Here is a 17,295-nt window from a genome sequence, read left to right as displayed (position 1 = left end):
GGTGGTGAATTCGCGCCGCTAGCTGGCAGACATTATCTCGTTCGCCGACAGATTATTTGATGCGGCAGACCGATGTCGGCGCATTCAACTGGTATTAGTCTTTGCCTTTGACGTCGCACAATATGCTGTATAGTCGCCGTGAAATCAGTCAGCGAAGACAGTCCATGACCGCGCATCCAATAAACTGCTTGCAAGGGACGAGTCTTCGTCAGCTCATAATCAATTGATTAGCAAACTTTCTGCTGTTCAACCGAAGCCGCTTTAATCGGTATCCGTATCAGCGACCAATCATAGCCTTACAATTGATGGCTGACTAAGATCTTAGTCATTGGTCCATCTTAGTGCCTCAGCGATAAAGCCTATATTGTCATCTCTTACTCTGATGGTCTAATCCAACGATCAACAATACTATAGTATAGCACAATGTAGGGATGCTGCATGACAGGATCCACGCTGACCTGCGAGAGATTTTTGTGTTCTTTCAGATTTCGTCGAGTTGGCTTCAGTCACCAGTCATTGGATCCTCTAGTGGAATAGTTGCCTAGTATAAACATAAGTGTAAATGGAGTCAACCTGTGCCAACCGGAGCGGGTGCTGGAGGCATGTTTATCCTTCATTCACGCTGAGACCGTATAATCACGTCAGGTTCTATGGCGCTCTGGGCGTGGAAAAAATTGACTGGCTGAGGTGGTAGATTAAATACCTGTACGGCAACTTAGGGCTTTTTGCGTTTAGCTACGAATTTTACCTAGCGAAGCAGCACTAAGTAATTTTCGATGTGACTGCTTATTTAGAGTTAGGAAACCAGCCACTGGTATCTGGCCATATAGAATTTTCGATTGACCCAACCTGAATTTAGGCCTCATTTTCTATGTTTGATCGATTTACGATAATCAGTAAGAACACTTCCTGAAACAGCTCAAAATGACTGGAAATTGTGTAAGGCCTACTACCTAAGTGACTACAACGGATTTAATCGCAACTCAACGTGGTACGAATCGTTTGAACATGGATTGGACTTAGGTCTCATTGCCCCCAGCACTTGCATGCGGCGCAGGATCAACATATGTTGCCAAGGAGAAATGCTGGACGGTAGGAAGTTCGGAAATTCGATAAGGCCTCCGAACCCTGTTGACTCGAACTTGATAAATCCCAACAGGACCCTGCAGTAACAGGGTTGGCTGCAGGGGGAATTAGGCTCCCTGATGGCCACGAACGCTGCGCCGCCCGAGCTCCTCCGTTACAGTCCAGATATCATGCCATTCACCATCCCAATCCTAGTAGATGGACCTAATGCAGAATACTAAGTGATGTGATATAGGGCCCGCACTCATCTCGTGTACTGCTGGCATTGGAAAAATCCAGCGCTAGGCCAAAGGCGCTTGATTTCTTTGTTCTGGACCCGATAATTACGGAGGAATTGAAGCCCCGTGGCAAGGCAACCATCGCATTTGGTGTCTTGGCTAAGGGCTTCTCAAGGAATTTCATATGGAGGTAGTCATCATCATCACTGAGAACGAGAAATTCAACTCAAATCGTACACGTACTAGCGCCAGTTCGTTAATACCTGAAACGTGTATCCATGTAAGGTACGTTCTGGGATTCATTTCAGCCGTATTTTGTCTACCTCGGTAAGTATATGACCCGAGATAGCACTCATTTATACAGAAGCAAGACTGATCCTGGAAAGCAGAAAATATTGCATGGAGCTTTGCCTGTTTGAACCAATCAATCAGGTTGAAAGACCTTTATTCGAGATTCCTCCTTTACAACGTCAAAATTTGTTTACTTTTGTTTACTTCCCCCCTATCTATGCAGTTCATGTACCTGTTATAGTGTCCCTCAACCAGGCCTTTCATACCATGGAATCCATAAGTATCGTGAGACCATTAGTGAGACCATTATATCTGTGGCCGCACTTCAACAAAGCGTTTGAGTTCATCGCTGGTTACCCTACTGACAATTTTGAGTTCATTGTGGGCCAGACCCCATTGTCAACATTTAATGAAACTTTTCTTTTCGTGGTATCCTACTACGTGATCATATTTGGTGGCCGCGAACTCATGCGAGACCGAGCGCCTTTCCAGCTCTCGTCCTCGTTTTTGGCGCACAATTTCTGTTTAGCGGTCATCAGCAGTGTTCTGCTCGCTCTTTAAATTGAGGCTATCGTTCCTACACTAATGCGCAAAGGCGTGTTATTTGCCATATGCGATATTGATGGCGGGTGGACGCAGCATTTGGTTGTTTTGTACTATGTGGGTGTTTAAAATCTTGGACTTTGACGATTGTAGATCGAAAGCTAATTATCTCTGTCCATCGATAACAGTTGACTTTGTTAACCAAATACCTCGAATTTCTCGACACTGTATTCCTCATCCTCAAGAAAAGATCCTTGACTTTCCTGCACTGCTACCACCACGGTGCAACCGCGGTCCTCTGTTACACGCAATTAATTGGCCACACAGCCGTGTCATGGGTCGTGATCACCCTCAACCTTGCTGTCCACTGCATCATGTACTGGTACTACTTCCAGAGCACGCGCGGTGTCCGTGTCTGGTGGAAAGAATGGGTCACTCGGCTACAAGTGATTCAGTTCATGATCGACCTTGGATTCGTCTATTTTGCGTCCTATACATATTTCGCCTCGACATATTTTCCCTGGATGCCCCATATGGGTTCGTGTGCAGGCGAGGAGTTCGCGGCTTTGATTGGCATTGGCGTTCTGACTTCATATCTCGTGCTGTTTCTTGGATTCTACTTTGCGACGTATAGAAAAGAAGTGAAGCCGCGTAGTTCACGTGGAACTCTTCGTCCTATGTCTGAAGCTGAAGCTATTACCTCTAGCGGTGTCGAAGCTACTAAGCTTACAAGGGGCAATCTCTCGATGAGAGCTCGGGAGATGTAAGTGCCAAGTTATGTTTCTCGTATGGAAAAACGTAGCTTCCTCCCATCTCCAGGGCTCAACTGCCAAGGTCAAAATTGTATGGGGAAAATCTAGGTCGATTTTGAGCTTCTTTTACTCTTTCTTGGGGCTTAGAATGTATATTTCATATATTTTATAGTATGGTGTATACAGTCTAATCCAATCGTTGTGGTGTGTTATGGGATATTATTTAAAATTCGATTTTGTTAGCGACCCCAAACAATGTTGTAAGTCCGTATCAACAAAGTTGATGGCTGCCTTCGTTGGTCCGTCTTGGTGCCTCAGCGATAAGGCCTGCATAGCATGTTCTCATCTCTTACTTTAATGGACTAATTCATGGATCTACCATGTACTATGTAGTACAACCAGTCTCATTGGCCGATATCAGCCACTCACTAATGGACCAAACATGCCATTCTACAGCCTGTAACACAGGCACAAATAGTCCCCGTTAAACAAGCAATATTCAATCTCACCGCTGATCATTGCCTCAGGCTACCAGATATCTGTTCGAGATTACGTCTACGCCATACCACTTCTGGTAGGATAGATCCCATATACTGCGCTAAGCTATTCAGAGTTAGATCATATGTCTATTATTAGGGCAGTGCACATCTCCGCTGAATCAACAGACAATCAAAGACGACCTCTAGATCAACCACAATGCTCATGTTGTTTAGGACCATCTGGCCATTCAACAGTCGCGGCGACGTCCCTATTCGCAAATAGCTGCACTTAAAACTCTATTGTCATCCCCCGCATTCGCCGTTGAGAAGACTGCTACCCACTCGCCGTTTCAGGTGCGAAACACCAAGCTCTTATCAAGTGGCTCGACCGTTAAACTGGGATTCTTGGCTTGGGCATCACCAAACTTGTCCGGATGGAATGAATGACTCCGCTTGTCGTGTTACATGATGCATGCCTATGAGCTAGCTTTTGGTTTTCTGTGTTGGAATCACCGACCGTCGCCTCGGCAGCCCATGTAGACCGCCAGACGATTGCGAGGATGGATCTGGACACGAAGGAGCACAGGAACGATAACGGTACCTCGAATCATGAAGAAAGGACTGTGCAGGAGTCAAGTGCTTTTAATCACTTGCCCCTCGACGTCATCCGGAAGTAGGTTCTTCGCGGGATCAAAACACGAGCTAGTCTCATAATGAATAACAGCTAATCATGAACTGATATAGGATCCTCTACACAGTCGATGCCAACACGTTCGCCTCCCTCGCCGCCTTGAACGAGCAATGGAGGCAAGCGTCAAATGATGCCGAACTCTATGCACACCACCTTGCCCGATGCCCCTTATACGCAGCATATAATGGTACCAATACTGTATTGACGGATACACAGAACCTCGGCTGGTTGAAGCGGGTGTTCAGCCGAGAGATCAGAAAGAACGCATTTCAAATCTTTCTACGTCCGCGCAAAACTTTGGTGACATTAATATCAAGCTCGGTTGGATCGTCAGCAGCACTGCCAACAGGCGAGGCGATAAAGTTCGAGTTTTCTACAAACGGTCGCATTCTGCTTTGCCTCAGCTCTTCTCGTATTTTCGTTCTAGATCTGACTGCATCAGAGATCAAAGTGTTATATGAATTGAAGACTTCGCGCATGCCTCTGGCTGCTACGATCCTTGATGATGGTCGTGTTCTCGCCGTTGTCTCACATCGCCACCAGGTCAACATCTATCATTTGTCTAAAGATGAAGCGAAACATGTCCAAGTATTGACGTTGAACGATGTTCCGCGGGCTCTCGCTCTTGCGCCGAACGGGAGTGTACTTGGCATTGCATATGACGGGAGCATAGAAGTACACGCGTTGGGTGAAGATGTGATACCGACTCAGTGTCGAGCTGTTCGCTGCGGGAGGATTGATACTCTATCGTTTTCCCCAGATGGGTCTATGCTCCTTGGTTCATCCCTAGACTGTCCTGATGTCGGCTTTGCCACTATTACAGCACCGTTTCCAGCCGACTCAATGGCTGATTTGAGTAGCCAAGAGGCTCATATGTGGACCACGCAGATATTATTTCCCGATATAGTACCTGGCTACAGTTATGTAACATTGTTACCAAGTCGAATCAGCGGTGATGACGACTGGATAATGGGTTTTGACAATAGCCTCAAGAGTTTCCGAGCGGTTCGGCCGAAGGAGCCCAGAATCGGTTCGACCTATTTTCCAGGACCGGCTCCCCAAGACGGCACAGAGGAGTTTATGCCTTCGCTGAGCCCTGCCGTTGACCCAAAGGGTGAACTCGTTGCCCTGGCGTTCCGTGGTGGTGGCCTGTTTCTATATGGGCTTCCGGACGATCTCAATGCAACGCCAATAGAGTTTAACGATACCAGTATTTTGACGAACTCAACCTCTGAAACCTCCGGAGCCGTCGTCAAAGGGCCTGGAAAAGGGTTTGACCAGCCATCGCTATTCATTGGAGGCCGAAAGGTAGCTGATATTCCTGGATTGACTGCCGCTCGCTGGGTAGGTCGAGGACGTTCTGAAAAATTTGATGTGTTTTGCCGACAAAGACTGGTCGCAGTCGCGCCAGGCGGTGTCACTTCTTCTTCGCTCGGGGATGAGACCATACCGGTGGATGGAGGAAGAATATCGATATTTGATTTCCGAACATCAATAGAAGATGGCGAGACAGTCGAACTGACGATTGAGCTTGGAGTGGAAGTGCCACTAGTACTTCGAGAACCCGATGCAAATCTTGAACAAGAAGTGGAGCTCGAGAGACGAAGAACTCAGCTGCGTCGTGGTGTGAGCAATGCACCAAGATCAGAGGTAAGGAACTCGCTTATCATTCCTGTTCCTCCGATACCAGACATGTCAAGCCAAAGAAGTCAATCGTCGGTCTCTCCAACCTTGGGTCCCGAAGTTGGCGACGTTACATTGTTTTTGGAAGGCCCGTACAGCAATACCGCTCCTCGTTCTCGAGATACTCTACAGCGTGCAGCAACTGCAGCAGCTAGCAATCGGCGACCTCAGCATGTGGTTCGGGAACCGGAACGCCCTAGGGTACCTGTCCTGCATATTCCTCATGAGAGCGATGCAGACAACTGGGTACCGCCTCCGCCACCTTATACACGGAATCCTGACCAACCACTTCCTGAGCATCTTAGACAACTGCTACTTCCTACAATGACAGCCCCTCCTGGTGGTGCTATGGAGCTGCTACCTCAGCAACCGAGGAGAGCGAGTACGAACGAGGTTGATCGTGCCGAAGGAGCTGGTTCCGGTGGCAGCTCTGGTATACTTTCGAGACGTTGGAGTACGCGTAGGCGTACCGTCGATGCAAGCGAAGATGCTACTAGTAGGGCTCGTTTGAACTTCAGGCCACTGTCTTTCCATAGAGCGGTAGCTTCTTCAAGCGGGCATCCGCAACCTCCAGCCACCCAGGATCAAATCCATCCGCCTGAGCGGTCGAATCAACCTGCAGCGTCTGGGGAGAGCGAGAGAAACAGACAATCTTCTACAATGCAACGTCAGGTATTGCGAGAATCAACCGATAGCGGGAGTCGAGCAGCACCTCCGGCAGTTCTCAAAAAGCAACCCAGAAACAGCAGACTATTCGGTACATTTCGAAAAGCAACTAGCCACGGCTCAGTAGCCAGCCAATCTAACACCGATGATCAACAGCAATACCTACAACCTCCTGGCTCAAGAAGAAACAAATCGATTATGCGCAATGGCAGATTCTCACGATCATCGCCAAACCTCGCCTTTGGCGGCAACGGGGCAATAAATCGCATGTCTACTATATATAGCAATGCATCTCGATCCGCAGACCATCAAAATGGCGGCGTGCACCGGACCCGGTCTCGATCTGAAGCTGCACAACTACCTCCTGCGCCACTAACGGAGGAAGCTCTACAACACGCTCTCGAATTGCAGCATGCCTCAGACGGAAGACGATTACAAACACAATCGGTACCTATGCATACCGAGCCATTACCGGTACAGCAGCAACCACCACAAAACCCAGCAGCACCCGAGACAGACTGGCAACAACCGAACCCACTCGAATCTGAAGACTGGCGCGCACGAATAGAAGCATGGAACATGAATACAATCAATGAAAGAAGGAAAAGCAAAAGCAAAAATGCGCGATGCATCGTCATGTAAGAAAATAAAGTTTGATCCTCTTGTGTATATAGATAGTTCGTTTTTTTTCTCTTTCTTTTTTGATTTGGTATGTCTGAAGCGAAGTTTTTGTTACCTTTGCTATGTCATGATTTGAATTTTGATTTGTTATTAATGTTTTATACCCATGTCAGTGAGTCAGATTGATGCGGACTATTTGAAGTTAAAGCGATATACATGTAGGACTTGAGTCTCTACCATTTTACATCATGCTTATGTAGTCGTATCTTATCAAGAATAGGTTTGCTCAATTCAAACTAGCAACATAAGAACATAATTGCAAGACGCGACAAGCAAGTATCAGCACGAAGAAAGGGTATAGGGAATTCATCAATCATAAACCAAGTAGTATCATCAGATCAACCACCTCCTCCACCACCGCAACCACCACCACCACCACCCCCTCCTCCACATCCTCCACCTCCGCCTCCACCACAACCACCGCCTCCGCCTCCTCCACAGGCACCACCACCGCAACCACCGCCCCCAGCACCAGCACAAGCGCCCGATGCAACGCTCGCACCACAAGTACCAGCCGCACAATTGCCATACGCACCGGACACAGCGCTCATACAAGCCGGGTTACACGGATACGCACCCCCATAGATATACGGATCCGCCATATACGGCGCATAATACGGCATGAAGTACGGATACCCATAAACCATCGGGTAGTACGGATCAACAGCCTCATTATATGACCTTGACTTGTTGTTGGCGTTGCCGTTCCGAGCTTGCTTCTGCTGTCGTTTCAGGTTCCGACGATGCGCTTTGTCCCACATCTGTCGTAGGCGCATTGCCTTGAAATGAGCGTTGGCGTCATATTTGCCGTCAGCACCCGTTACGCGCACGGCGTTGTGTGCGGATATGTGTGGGTTTTTGTCTGGTTCGGGGGAGATACTTGGATCGTCGTGCAGGCTTTCGGCGAGGGTGCGGGCACGTCTGGTCGATGACGAGGGGATGGACAGTGTAGGGTACAGGAATGACTCTCGCGTGGCTTCGCAGTACCAGCATGTGCATTCGCTGTACAACTCGCCATTGGTCATCTCAAAGTACTTCTTGGAAGTCCACTGGAATGCATCTGAGAGCTGGGCTTCGTCAACCTTGTCGTCGTGGTCGATGAAGGCTGGGATGCCCACTCGGACTTTTGATGTCTTGGCCTGGGAATACATAAAGTATCGGCTGGGKGACATTTGGTGCGTGTGCCATGCGAGGTCGACGTCCAAGGTAGGCACGGCCATCTTTCTGGAATGGGAAATCATGATCTGGAAGAAAACGTCGTATTTGCGAATCAATCTCTCCATGGTGGCTGCGACGGCAGGTGAATGAATCCAATCGAGATTGTCCATCTTTTGGATAAATGTGCCCTGACGGATGACGGCTCCAACTAGATCCAGGCCGAAGATTGAGCTGTTCTCCCAGTAGTGAGCCATCATGCGCCGTATAGATATTCTTTGCTCGCGCTTCAGTCTGAACGAGTTACGGCGGCCGCCATTGATCCTTATCACGATACTTATGTCAGACATAAGAGCCTCTACGAGTTTCTTTACGTCAGTCATGATCTGTCCTTCCTTTTTGGGCTTGGTGAGTTCGGAAACCGCGTCTTTGCCAGCACGAATGAGTTGGTTAGGAAACATGTGGTCGTTGCTGGTTATGTAATTTGGCATACCCTGAAGATTCAGATAGGTTCCGGGCATAGGGCGATGTTCCTGCAGGAGATCATCAACATCTTGATGGAACCGAGCGACCCTCAGGGCTTGATGGTCATGTTTGAAACTGCAGTCCGAAGACTGGCAGTATGTCAAAAAGTCTTTGTCAGCATACCCAGAGCATCCTTCAAAGGGGGCATCTGGATCGGTTCCAAAATCGCCAAAGGTCCAGGCAACTTTGATTGATCGCGAGCAATTGAGACATTTCAGTTCTTTCTCCTCGGGGTCGTCTAAGTTCTCCCACTGATGTCCAGTGTTCTTTGTAAAGTACTCCAAAGCTTCGTCGCCAGGATTGTAGTCTAGCGTTTTGTTGTCGATAGCAGCGTCGATTAATTGCCAGGGGAATTCAGTCGCCCAGGCGCGCATTCTGCCGCCTCGAATGCAATCCTCTAGATAGTTACGAGGATTGAGCATGTGAGCATGCCAGACCATGAGAACATCTATTCACACATTAGTACAGGTTGAGCCTATCTTCGGATGTCACTTACCAAGGGGCGGAAGGTTCTTTGCCAACCATGGTGACGGATATGCACTAGTAATAGCAGTGTACGACTTTTCCCGAACCGAATATATAGTAGGAGGCACCTCAGACACCGGTACACAGTGTGCCCACCAGTCCGCATAACGGTCTACTGCTCTAGCGGTGTACACAGCCCAGCGCTTCTCCCTAATACGGATAAGAGCCTGGTTCTTTTGGTTCTCATCCTCAAACTTGAAAGCCTGTGAGTCATGGATACCGAATAATCCATCGATAGAAGAGATGGTTTCTCGCAAGTCGGCTAGTGAGGCAAGTAGCTTGAGATGTAGAATACATCGGTCTTTTTCTACCGTCGTTTCCTCTGCGAGTCCCGGGTCGGGGAAGTTGAGGGATGGAATGTCGACGACGAATTGTTCGTCGTCTAGCTGTTGGTGCTCTTCGTATGTTGGCGGTGCCTCTCCGTCTGAAGATGCATCCTTGAGGTCTTTTTCTTTCTCGATTATTTTCTCGCTTTTGCTTTCTTTGGAAAGCGTAAGCTTTGAAAAGGCTTTTTCAACAACGGTCATTTTGACGGTGTTGAAGGGATGTGATTAAGAGTTCACCATGAGAGTAGTGGGTGAAAGAATGATGGAGTAATCATAAATGTATCGTCTATCATATGTTGCTGGATGCTTGGATTCAGAAGGAGTTACCCGGGGTTCACGGCCGACTTATATACGCGATGCTTTGGATAGCTGTACGCGGACAGCCAATGAAAGCGTTAATTTAACGAGTAGCTTCGGGCGTTCTATCTCGTACGGACACTGCCCCAGAAAAGCAACAACTTGCGGGATGATACCAAGGATGCTAAGCCCCTCGTGTCTATATTGTGGGGGAAGATTTAATTTAGGACGGGCAGTTCATACTACTTGCAGACCGAAACTAGAAGACCAACATGGCACTAGGATGCCATTTAGCCGATGATTCGACGGTAAAACTTCGATTCGAAGGACACATTTCCTTGATTAGAAATGGATGGCCTTGCCCGAGTCAGCCTCTGGGCGTATATATTAAAAAAATTGCAACATCGGCCGTGGCAATGCCCCCCATGACAAGCATTTCTTTGGCATTCAAGCATTCTGATACGGAGTCATCCAAGTGTAATTGTCCAATCACAACAGTGTCCTCCAGCTGAAGCCGATCGCATCGTCATAAGAGCCGCGGCGATGTTCAGGCGTCCAATTTGGGAAGGTTTCCAGAATGTTGCTCGAGCTCACTTGGCGACTCGGAAGACGTTGACTGGACGACTAATTATTGATTACTCACTTAGTGATGATATACCGTAAATTTGATTGGCTTCGTTGGATCATGTACGGAGTTCTACGGTAGAAGGTCAGAGGGTCCCTCTAAGCCTCCTCTTGCCCCGACGAGAAGCGCTGATTAGTTGGGACTCGGTCAATCACGTGGCTCGAATGTCCATACGACGTAGTGCCTCAGGTGTCAGTTTCTGCCTTAGACCGCTCATCACATGACCTGTCCCCGAAACCGGCAACCCCCACTTGCCGGCTCACGTTCCAGCGCTGACTCAAAATCCCTACAGAAAAAGAAACGAGAAAGGAGAAGAAAGAGGCAACTTTGCTAGCTAACTAGCAGATAGTGGGGTGATATCGCCTAACATTAAGACCGAGCGCTGCGCGATCATCGTATGATCGCCTAAAACAAATTTTCCAGGGTCAATCCAAGCGACCTACGAGGATAGTCTACTATCTGCCCACCATCCAGCTCGTCTTTGCGACATCGGACGTAGCCGCTCGCGCTGATCAGAGAAAACAAAAACACCAACCTATCGGCGACATTCACTAAATCGCAATATATCCTGTTTCGATCGAATAAACCAGCCCTGCGCATAGCCGCGGGCCAGCCAGAGTGGCGGCGCACGGGGTGACGAGCGGCATCGGAGGGGGAGGGGCCATAGGGGTTGGCCAGATATCGACTGGTTCTCAGAATGCGACGCCATTGACTAGTCCTGCCCGTATTCACGCGAAGATACATTCTGGTGCGTCTGGGTTAGTCAGTAGGAAGCGCAATGGTGCTGGTGCCGGACTGGATAGCTCGCCGGGTAGCATCGACGAGATTGATGGTGATGAGGAGAGGAAGCGGCAGCCAGTCAAGAGGGCTTGCAATGAGTGTCGTCAACAAAAGGTAGCAATAGTCTGTGCTTGTTATGATATTTATGCTGATCGTCTTGACAGCTCCGCTGCGATGTGATCCAAGAGCCCTTTATGGACTGTTCCCGCTGCCGTCGTCTCAAACTCGATTGCAAAATCGAGTCCAACTTCAAGCGAGTCGGAAAACGCAGTCGCAACGCCGAGATGGAAAGGGAAATAATCGAGCTGAGGAGACAAATTGCAAATGCCAATGCAACAAATGCGTCGTTGAAAACTCAGGTGACGCCGGCCAAGCAGGATGTATCTGCCATGTCGACACCACTAAGTGGAGCGATGTATCAGACCCCGACTCCGCTGTCGACAGATCAGTACATGGGTTCACATGAAGCGGTTGCGTCTCTGTTGGACTTGAGGTCTGGGTTTGATGGGCAGAATTATATGCGGTCTGGCAGCCACCAATTCAAGAGGATAGAGGATGTTATGGTGGCAACAGATCGGATCAACGAACTATTCAATTTGTAAGTGCGGGAGAAAAGTACAACCTCATCTGTTCACTTGGCTAATTGGACCAGGTTCTTCACCTTTTATCATCCCTATCTGCCGTTCCTCGACCGCGAGGTCACACCTGAAGAGTACTACGTGACCTCACCACTACTCTTCTGGATGATTATCAGCGTAGGGGCACGCCGATACCAAACCGATATTCAGCTACTGAACTCGTTGGCTGGTCCGGTGACACGTCTTGTCTGGAGCACAATCGCCGACATCCCTCAGAGCTTCCATGCAGTCAAGGCTCTTTGCTTGCTTTGCACTTGGCCGTTCCCGACAAGTAGTACATCGACTGACCCGACGTTCATGCTATCCGGCCTGATGGTCCACGTTGCGATGCAATTGGGACTTCACCGACCTTCTCATACTCAGGACTTTTCCAAGTTTCGAGTTGAGCTTATTGAGTCGGAACTGCGGGACAAAGTCCGGACGTGGGCTATTTGCAACGTAGTTGCACAAAGGTAAGCCATATCTTTCCGTCTGTGCTACCTGTCACTAACTAGTCAGGGTTGCTACTGGCTACGGACAACCCCCTTCGACACTGTATGACTGGACGTTAGGTGCTGGTGAACTCCTCGATGTCAACTTTCAGCTACCTAGGGAGATCAAGTCTCGGCTACAAATCGAAGTGTTTGTTGACAAAGTTACAAAGGCATTGTATAACAATCGGAGGAATCCAGTGGGCTTGGCGGAAGACGGTCAACGATCGTCTCTGATGTCGTTCTTGACTCGGGATTTTGAGGAATTAGAGGATCAATTGAGATCTGAAAACGATGGTACGTTTGATCCTATCTGTGAATAGCAACGAGCATACTGACTTTGTTAGTGATTACGGATCTATATCTCAAAGCAGCGAACCTTCACCTACAGCTATGTTCTTTCTTTGACGACCCCTCATCGCAAGGATACCGAGAGCGTTTGCTTTCATTGCATTCAGCGACCTGCAATTTTTTGGAATTGGCATTGAACTTGGAAACAAACGTGGGCCCCGTGCTTCCTTATACGCCATATTACATTTACCAGATCATGCTCGCGGCGGGATTTACTCTGATGAAGCTTTGCAAGAGTTTCTTCTCAGCTCATATAGATCTTGAGTACACGAAAAGACTGTTCAATCGAACCATCTGGTCCATCCGAGCAATTTCGGTCTCCAACAACGATCTACCACAGCGATTGACTGAAGTTATGACCCAAATGTGGAAGCAAGGGGGCGCTCCCACGCCACGACCGGCCTCTGCATCATCGGAAATCGACGATCAATTACAACTCAAGGTGCGATGCCGAATGAGTATGTCACTTGTTTTTGATTCCGTCTGGCGTTGGCGAGAGGACGCTTTGGCCAAGGGTCGGAACATAGAAGGTATGCTTCTGCTTCTTTTGACCTTTGCAAAATTCTAACAGACTGCAATAGCATCACTCAAAAACCCCACCGACCCCGATTCCAACGGCGACACAGCAGGCTCATCTCTCGCTCCACGCGCGTCGTCAACCACACCAGGAGTAACCGGCGACCCTAGCCTGGCACCTGCTCCACCACTGCCACATGGTCTATCACTATCCTCCTCTTCCACTGGGGTCAACAACCTACCCAGTGGATTCATGGAACCCAATTACGAGGTCTTTGATCCGCTGAACTGGCTTCTTGACGGACTGGTTGATTTCCCGTATACGATGCCTATGCAGGGTATGGAAACGCAGGGAATGGTTTGATCATGCCAATACATACATTTGCTTGCTGGAGTTGATTTGAACATATTACTGCTGGGCGGATTTTTTCTTTCCCATTCAACGGTATACCGACTTTATCATTGTTTTACGACGTTATGTAGCTATCTTAGTGTATATGTGCCTTTTTTATCGTGAATACATTGTTTGTATAGTCGATCATCAATAAGTCCATACCCTAGGGCCTGGTGGGAAAGTGTCGATGTGGGGAAACGTCAACCCACAGATGAACCTCAGATCCATCTCGCTCCTTCAATCAAGCCTTCTACGTACCACGTACTACGTAGTACACAAGCCATGGAATCATCAGAAGCGCCGAATAGCAATAAGATGACCTCCAACAGGAAGCGGATTATCACACATAAACGTGGCCTCTTACCTATATCATCATCATCATCCTCATCCTCAAGATCAGCCTCAATTTCGGCGCCATCATCGTCATCAGCCAAAACAATTATTCACAAAACAATAAATCCCAGCGCTGTTCCAGCAATCATCCAGCTTCAGCGACCGGTCTTTTCCTCCTTGAAGGAGACCGCTCCAGATCGAGAGCATGAAGACCAAAAGTCTGAAAAAGGGCGATACACCACCGACCTAGACAACGATGAATCTAGTCACAGGGTAATTCGCATCGAGTTCGATTCTTCGCACGCTCCTCAGCCGTTCTTAGAGCCGGAACGACTCCAGAAAATCATGGAAGCGAGGCGCCATAGGAGGTCGAATGAACTCGATGATGAGGAAGGAGACGCGACCGAGGACAATACAGCCACAGTGGCTACAGAAAGAGAAGTCCGACGAAGAGCAGCACAGACGGATTATGGCAGCATGGCGATTCGAGATCGGATGATTGTTAGTGGAAAGGGGAGGAGAGGGTCAAGGAGGTGACTTGATCTGTTCGATCGATCTAGACTTGTCTGCGACCAGCCGGAGTCAAAAGGCTACGGAGATCGGTTTGCGGGAAGTGAAATACCCAATGACATCAGCGCGTATCCGCGACGACAATGTTGTGGTTTTTTCCCCCTTTAATCAATTCATTCTTTGATTCAATTTCTCTGAAAGGGTCATTAAAGGAATGATAATATCTGTATTGCGACCGTGCTGTTTGTCAACTGTTCGCGCACCTGCTCTGTATCTACGGAGGCATCATCGATTCCATCACTTGATTACAACAGCTACCAGACCACAAATGGCAGCGCAAAAACGAAAAATGTCGGCGGGTGCAACCTCATCGACTGCAAAACGGAGCAATAGCTCTCAGTCAAATGGAGCCAACGATATCAAAACCCCTCACCCCGGCGCGCAACAAGCCGAAGATTTTGGCATTGTCCTCCGCGAGTTCTACCCTCCTGAGATGAGTAATGCGCGCTGCGACGCATACAACAACGGTACACTCGAACGGCCCATCGACACACTCAACAGAGTCTACGCGGAGACCGAGAAAAGCCGAAAAGCCATCAAACCCCGAAACGCAGTTGTGCATTGGTTCAAAGGCGATTTGCGTCTGAAAGACAACCGAGCGCTGAAGATGGCGTCTGACTTAGCTGCCAAAAACGACGTTCCGTTGATATGCATGTATATTAATTCACCACAAGATTTGACGGCCCATTTGTCAAGTCCGGCGAGAGTGGATTTTACGTTCCGGAATTTGAAGGTGTTGCAGCAGAAGCTGGATGAGTTGGATATACCACTGTACATGGAGACGCAGGAAAGGCGGCAAAATATTCCCGGAAGAATTGCGGAGTTATGTGAGCAGTGGGGTGCGAGTCATTTGTTTGCCAATATTGAGTATGAGGTCGATGAACTGAGGAGAGAGGCGAAACTTGTACGGCTGTTGGCTGATAAGGGTGTTGCGTTTGAGACAGCGCATGATTCGTGTGTTGTCACTCCTGGTGCGTTGCAGAGTCAGCAGGGGAAACAGTATGCGGTGTATTCGCCGTGGTATCGTGCCTGGATGGCCTATTTGCACCAGCACAGTGATCATAATTTGAATGTTCTGGATACCCCTGGCAAAAATCACGAGAGTGCGCGAAAGCATTTCAAAGATTTGTTTGGCTGTGAAACTCCGGATGCGCCGGAGAACAAGCGTCTTTCAGACGAAGAGAAGCAGCGGTTTGAGAAGATGTACCCTGAAGGCGAAGAAGAGGCGATGCAGAGATTGGATACATTCCTCAAGACCCGCGCAAAGGATTACAACAAGATGCGTAGCATGGTGGACGGTCAATACACAGCCGTCCTCAGTCCGTACTTTGCTGCTGGCGTACTAAGCGCAAGGACAGCCGTCTCCAAAGCCAAAGATGCCAACAACGGCTACCTCGACGGCAAGAACGCCGGCATCGCTTCATGGATCAGCGAAGTCGCCTGGCGCGATTTCTACAAGCACGTCCTCGTGCACTGGCCATACATCTGGTAAGTCCTTTTTAAAATACCCATTTCTCTATTCAATCTAACAGTGGACAGTATGAATAAATGCTTTAAACCCGAATTCACCAATGTCAACTGGGAATACGACACAGACCTCTTCACGCTCTGGACCGAAGGCCGCACTGGCTTCCCCATCGTCGACGCCGCCATGCGCCAAATCAAGCACGACGCCTGGATGCACAACCGCAACCGCATGATCGTGTCCTCCTTCTTGTCGAAGGATCTAATGATCGACTGGCGCCGCGGCGAGCGGTACTTTATGGAGAACCTGATCGACGGCGACTTTGCGTCCAACCACGGTGGATGGGGGTTCGGATCTAGTACGGGCGTTGATCCGCAACCTTACTTTCGCATTTTCAATCCGCTGTTACAAAGTGAAAAGTTTGATCCCAACGGGGACTTTATCCGGAAGTGGGTGCCGGAATTGAGGGCTATCAAGGATAAGAAGGCGATTCATGATCCGTATGCAAGAGGTGCAGGGCCTGTGGCGCAAAAGGCTGGGTATCCGAGGCCGGTAGTTGAGCATGCGAAGAGCCGGGATAGGGCGTTGCAGAGGTATAAGGAGGGGATTGAGCGGGATAAGCCATGATCTAGGCATTCGAAGTAGTAGCTAATCTTCAATAATACTTAATCTGTTGATCACAAGTATCATATTCATCCATTGCTTCATACAAGAGAGACACCGGAGCATGCCGAACAATACCCGTTACCAGATCAATACCGGAGATCCGGTGCAGGGTCCCAGCTGAGTGGGCGCAGTGGGGCGTGCCAACCACTGACAAAACAAGTTCAAGACGAAAATGACATCATTGAAATTACAGTCGTGTATGTGTAGTACAATGTCCACATGCGGCTGTGCCAAGACTTTGATTGCAGATTTTGCCCTCGTGATCTCCCCTGGATTTTCGTGTAAGATAAAGTACCGACGCACTACACTGGCCCTATTCAAGTACTCGCGATATCTAGTGAACAGCAATAGAAGACTACATACGTAGTAGAGAAAGCCAGGGCTGAAGGCGTCAAGCCACCCGATGCATCGCCGCTTGCCGCTTGCCGCTTGGCGACCCGCTTGAACACTCACTCACATTGGGCAGTAGATTTCATTATGTAAATCATCTACTTTGTATGAATTTACTCCGTACCGCGCAATACGAGATGGAATCAACCTCAGTCGACCTGAAAGATCTTGGATTATTG

At 48.7% G+C, this 17,295-nt stretch overlaps 3 protein-coding genes across 3 annotated transcripts; 2 read left to right on the top strand and 1 right to left on the bottom strand.

Moving 5' to 3' along the window:
- Window positions 1-2,512: 2,512 nt before the first annotated feature.
- Window positions 2,513-7,051, top strand: BHQ10_006284 (uncharacterized protein; the record flags this gene model as incomplete). The annotated part of the gene is made up of 3 exons (XM_040878853.1): window positions 2,513-2,901; window positions 3,857-4,042; window positions 4,114-7,051. The coding sequence occupies 3 exons, from the start codon at window positions 2,513-2,515 to the stop codon at window positions 7,049-7,051; spliced, it is 3,513 nt and encodes a 1,170-aa protein (XP_040734788.1).
- A 377-nt stretch (window positions 7,052-7,428) lies between these two features.
- On the bottom strand, window positions 7,429-9,822 carry BHQ10_006283 (uncharacterized protein; the record flags this gene model as incomplete). Its single annotated transcript, XM_040878852.1, has 2 exons — window positions 7,429-9,218; window positions 9,267-9,822. 2 exons carry the CDS (start codon window positions 9,820-9,822, stop codon window positions 7,429-7,431), a joined length of 2,346 nt encoding a protein of 781 aa, XP_040734787.1.
- Window positions 9,823-11,517: 1,695 nt separating this feature from the next.
- On the top strand, window positions 11,518-16,687 carry BHQ10_006282 (uncharacterized protein; the record flags this gene model as incomplete). Its single annotated transcript, XM_040878851.1, has 9 exons — window positions 11,518-11,921; window positions 11,976-12,413; window positions 12,460-12,728; window positions 12,779-13,312; window positions 13,364-13,636; window positions 14,168-14,526; window positions 14,602-14,663; window positions 14,857-16,083; window positions 16,135-16,687. 9 exons carry the CDS (start codon window positions 11,518-11,520, stop codon window positions 16,685-16,687), a joined length of 4,119 nt encoding a protein of 1,372 aa, XP_040734786.1.
- Between the last annotated feature and the right edge of the window lie 608 nt (window positions 16,688-17,295).

Source organism: Talaromyces amestolkiae (genome assembly GCF_001896365.1).
Source record: "Talaromyces amestolkiae strain CIB chromosome Unknown scaffold11.1, whole genome shotgun sequence".
Classification (NCBI taxonomy): Eukaryota; Fungi; Ascomycota; class Eurotiomycetes; order Eurotiales; family Trichocomaceae; genus Talaromyces; species Talaromyces amestolkiae.
The sequence above is the reverse complement of the archived record's forward strand: the minus strand, read 5'-3'. Positions and strand labels throughout refer to the sequence as shown.